This window comes from Octopus sinensis, linkage group LG13, assembly GCF_006345805.1.
Source record: "Octopus sinensis linkage group LG13, ASM634580v1, whole genome shotgun sequence".
Taxonomy (NCBI): Eukaryota; Metazoa; Mollusca; class Cephalopoda; order Octopoda; family Octopodidae; genus Octopus; species Octopus sinensis.
In genome coordinates, this window is record NC_043009.1 from 53,068,806 (window position 1) to 53,074,005 (window position 5,200).

General features: G+C 36.7%; 1 protein-coding gene across 1 annotated transcript; it reads right to left on the minus strand.

Annotated features, from left to right (window-relative positions):
- Positions 1 to 798: 798 nt before the first annotated feature.
- LOC115218298 lies at positions 799 to 1,515 on the minus strand. The gene has a single exon (XM_029788049.1). It carries the CDS (start codon positions 1,513 to 1,515, stop codon positions 799 to 801), a length of 717 nt encoding a protein of 238 aa, XP_029643909.1.
- Positions 1,516 to 5,200: the final 3,685 nt, after the last annotated feature.

Below are 5,200 nucleotides of genomic sequence, written 5' to 3' on the forward strand. Positions count from 1 at the left end.
ATAGTGGGAATTGAATTTGAGGTATCGTCCAGTAAAGGTCGGCTTGCGGTATACGGATGTCCTGAATCCATACTTGGTGTGTGTTATTAATACGTTCAGGAATGCCAGCTGATTGTCTGTTTCCTTTTCCATTGTGAACTGTATGGATGGCTTTATTGAGTTCACATGATTTAACAGCACTTGGACATCTTCCTGGTAGGGCCATAGTATAAATGTGTCATCAACATATCGTAGCCGTAGTGTTGGTTTTAGTGGTGTTGGGGCTAAAGCCAAATTATCAAAGTATTCCATGTATATATTGGCTATTACCGATGATAATGGCGAACCCATAGCTAAACCCTCTTGTTATCGATATATATCAGTGTCCATACTGAAGTAGGTAGTTTCTACACAGAAGGTCAACATTTCCATCAAGTTTCTTTTTGGTATACTAGTGCGTTCTTTTAGATGGGCGTCTGTCACTAGTTTTTCTTGTATCACCGATAGTGCTTCACCAATTGGGACTTTGGTGAACATGCTTATCACATCTAGACTCACCATCTGGTTGGATTCAATGGGGGTATCCTTGATCAATTCTGTGAAGTGGGTGGAATTCTTCACGTACGATGTTGACTTTCCTGCTAATGGACTGATTATATCCAGAAGGAAACGGCTCAGTGGATGACATGCTGAACCTCTACAGCTCACTATAGGTCTTAATGGAATACCATCCTTGTGAATCTTAGGGAGACCGTACATGTGTGGTAGTTTACTGTGGTGTTGAGTCAATTGTGTAAAGTGATCCTTGTTCTTGATGTGTTACAACTTTCTCTCTGTAGCTACCATCACTTTTAAGACTTTTAAGACTTTTTTTAAGAATTTTTCCGAGTAATCAGACTTGTTCATCACCACTGCAGCATTTCTCTTGTCTGCTGTAAGTATTATGTTGGAATTGTCACTCTGTAGTCTTTTGATAGCGAACTTTTCTTCCTTAGTGATGTTTGGTTTAGGAAGTTTTGCTTTTTCTAGTACCTGTCTCACATTCCACCTTAGTTCATCTCCCTGAGCTTTTGGTATCTTTATGGCTATCTCTTCAATAGGGACTATTATATCCAAGTATGGAATACGCTTGATGGTTGTCGCAAATTTGAGACCTTTGTTCAGTACTGCTTCTTCAGAGCTTTCTAGATGTCGGCTACTTACATTAATTACTGCTTTCACAGGTGGGTGACGGATTTCAGTCTTCATTCTCTGACCTTTGAGTTTCATCAACTTCTTAATCTGGCGTGTCTTCACCATTTCAAATTCTTTCATGTACGACTTTTCCAGATCTTGTTGGATTCTCTTTCTATCATCATCTCTGGTTATTTTCCTAAATAATGAAGATAAACTCTCTTTGATTTCGTTATTTAGTTGATATTTTTTCCAACAGTTGTAATGGATCCTCTCACGGACGAGGGCATGTCCCGCCTTTTCCACACAGTATATAGCCACAACACACCGTAGGTAATCCCAAACAAGCCTACTTACCTCCATTTTCACTTTTAATCTTTAACTTAGCCCCCATCTTATTTTCAGGATCACAATCATTTAATACTACATATATAAACATACTAGCGGATACATGTATGTGTGTATAAATGTGTGTACAGGTATTTTATGTATGCATGTATTTGTATGTGGGTATATGTAAATACATATATATGTGTGTATGTGTGTGTGTGTGTATGTGTATATACACATATATATGTCGTATGTATGTATGTGTGCGTGCATTTGTATATACAATTATATATGAATGAGTGTGTACATACATACATACATACATACATACATACATACATACATACATATATATATATATATATATATATATATATATATATATATATAATATATATATATATTATATATGTATGTACGTATGTATGTATGTATGCATGTATAAATATATATACATAGGCCTAGAAATGGCTGAGTGTTAAGTAGCTTGCTTACGAACCACATGGTTCCGGGTTCAGTCCCACTGCGTGGCACCTTGGGCAAGTGTCTTCTACTATAGCTCGGTCCGACCAAAGCCTTGTGAGTTGATTTGGTAGACAGAAACTGAAAGACGGCCGTCGTATATATGTATATATATATATATATATATATATATATATATATATATATATATATATATATATATATATTATATATATATATATTATAGGATTAGCTCGTATACGAGTAGGTATTATTTGTAAAAAATGAAGTTCGAAAATGCTGCTATATTATACAAATTTTTAATTTATATATACATTATAACATGTTTCGGTTTTGAAATGAACCTTATCAAAAAAAGTTATATATAAAAAAAGATAGTTCATGCTATCAAATATAAAAAATTCATTTATAATACACAATAGAGTCAGACATCAAAAAGTTCATATAGTGTGAAGTGAGTTCGTTCATGCTATATTTTAAAGTGTCTGATGCAGTGGTTCATAGTGGTGATATGCATTCAATATAAAAAATAGATCAAAGTGGTGATATGCAGTCAATATAAAAAATTGATGTTCCTGAAAGAGCGAGGAATTCATTTTAGATTTTACCTTTGAGCAACTGTGATGACTTATGGTCGGTGTTCGCTGGATGATTCTGGCAAACCTTGTGAATTGTTCGGGTTTTATAACACCTGTTAGGTGGTCAGTCCAGCGTAACGTGACGTCATCAACGTTTTGACCAATCGCTTCGTTAGGTGGCTTAGTCAAGCAGAACGAGACGTCATCAACATTCTGACCAATCGCGACCTATAGCTGTATTAGAACTGCCTCTTGTCTGTATCCTGTTTTGACCAATCGTTTCGTTAGGTGGCTTAGTCAAGCAGAACGGGACGTCATCAAAATTCTGACCAATCATGACCTATAGCTGTATTAGATCTGCCCCTTGTCTGTTTCCTGTTGGGTGACTTGTCAAGCAGAAAGGGACGTCATCAATATTCTGACTAGTCCCGGCCTATAGTTGTATTAGATCTGCCCCTTGTCTGTATCCTGTCCAGTCGAACAGAACTAGACGTCATTAACGTGTTGACCAATCAGAATCGGGTCTGACCCTTAGCTGTATCGTATGTGGCCAGTTCATCAGGGTTAGATTTGTTCGAAGAGATCTTTATATAATTTTTTTTCCTTTTTTTCCTAAGGCATATTTCCGTCAATGTGAGTGACTGTTTAAGGTAGCGGCCGTGGTGGAATTTTGTTTCTCCTTTTCGGAGGACCTATCTTTTGTTTTAATATTCCTGGCCCAGGGTGTTTAAACTTGGTCTAAATTTTTTTATGAAATACAGTTCTTTATTTTGGCGTTGCGTGAAGGTTGCGTTGTCACTGAATTTATAGAGCGGGTAAGTTGTAAATTTCGGATTTACATTTCCAGCACATCTATCTATGTGTCCGCTGACCGGTATTTTCCGGTAATCAGGGTTTCTAATTTGTGATTTATGCACCGCCATCCTGTTACGTAAGCTATTTTTTGTATGGCCTATATACTGCCTATTGCAGCCTGCGCATGTTATGACGTAAATTAAGTTTTTTGATGCGCAGGTGAAGTTTGCTCTAATGGTGAACTGGTGGCCTTGTTCCAGTATAAATTCTGATCCTTCTATCAAGATGACGCAGATTCCGCAGTTGGGCCTCCCACATTTTCTAACTGCTGGTTTTGTGGTTGATGTTGAGTGCAGTTTAGCTTGGGTTAAAATCCTTTTCAAGGATTTTGGTTGCCGTTTACTTTTAATGATGGTGTGTGTTTCGAGGATCCGGTTCATCTTTGGGTCTCCCTTTAGTAGGGCTGTGCTTTGTAGTATGGTGCTGAAGGCCTCATTGTTGAGTGGGTTGTGTGTAGAGATGTAGGGAAGGGTTTTTAATTGTTCTTTCTTTTTTGGTTTTGTTTGTCTCAGGTCTTCTACACTTAATTTGAGTGCCCTTTGGATTGCACTGTCTATTAGGGGCTGTGGATAGTTTCTATTTGTGAGTGTTGTTTTAAGTTCCTGGAGACGTGTGTGTCGGGTGTTTGTGTCTGATATTATGGTGCAGATCCTTCTAGCTAAACAAAAAGGGACATTTATTCTTGTGTGTCGTGGGTGGCATGAATTAAAGGGTAGGTATTGTTTGGAGTCTGTCGGTTTATAGTAGATATCTGTCTCTATTTTTTTGCCGGTTTTCTTAATGAGGAGTCTAAAAATGGCAATTCTCTTTCGTTGTGATCCATCGTGAATTGTATATTGTCATTTATTGTCATATATATATATATATAATATATATATATATATATATATATATATATATATATATATATATATATATATATATATATATATATATATATATATATACATAAAAATATATGTATGTATGTGTATGCATATTTTTGCGTGTCTGTGTTTGTCCCCCACATCGCTTGACAACCGATGCTGGAGTGTTTACGTCCCCGTAACTTAGTGGTTCTGCAAAAGAACCGATAGAATAGGTACTAGGCTTACAAAGAATAAGTCCTGGGGTCGATTTGCTCGACTAAAGGTGGTGCTCCAGTATGGCCACAGTCAAATGACTGAAACAAGTAAAAGAGTATATATATATATATATATATATATAAAATATTTTTTATATAAAAATATATATATAAAGATACACACACACACACACACACACACACACACACACACACACACACACACACACACACACACACACACACACACATATATATGTATAAATAAATATATAAATATATATATATATATCGGGTTGGCAACTAAGTTCCTGCCGTTTTTTAAAATTTAAATCTTTTAAAAGGCTTAATAAAAAATAACAACTAATTAATCAACAATGTATTCACCCTTGTTGTTTACAACTTCTTCCTAACGTTCAACAGAATGTTCAGTACCTCGTTGGTAGAAATCACCCAATTTCATCTCGTAAAATTGATCTAGCTCTCAATTCTGCGTCAGTATTGAACGAAACTCAGCGCATAGAACGAAAGAGGTGGAAATCCGTTGGTGCCAAATTAGGAGAGTACGTCGGGTGTTGCAGCACTTCCCAACCATGCGTTTGAGTGGCTTCTTTGGTCATATTGGTGATATGAGGGCGGGCGTTGTCGTACAGCAGAAGAACTCCATGCTGCCGATTAGGTCTTTTCTCTTGAATAGCCGTGTTGAGTCCTTCCATCTGTTGAACATAGAGTTCCGCGT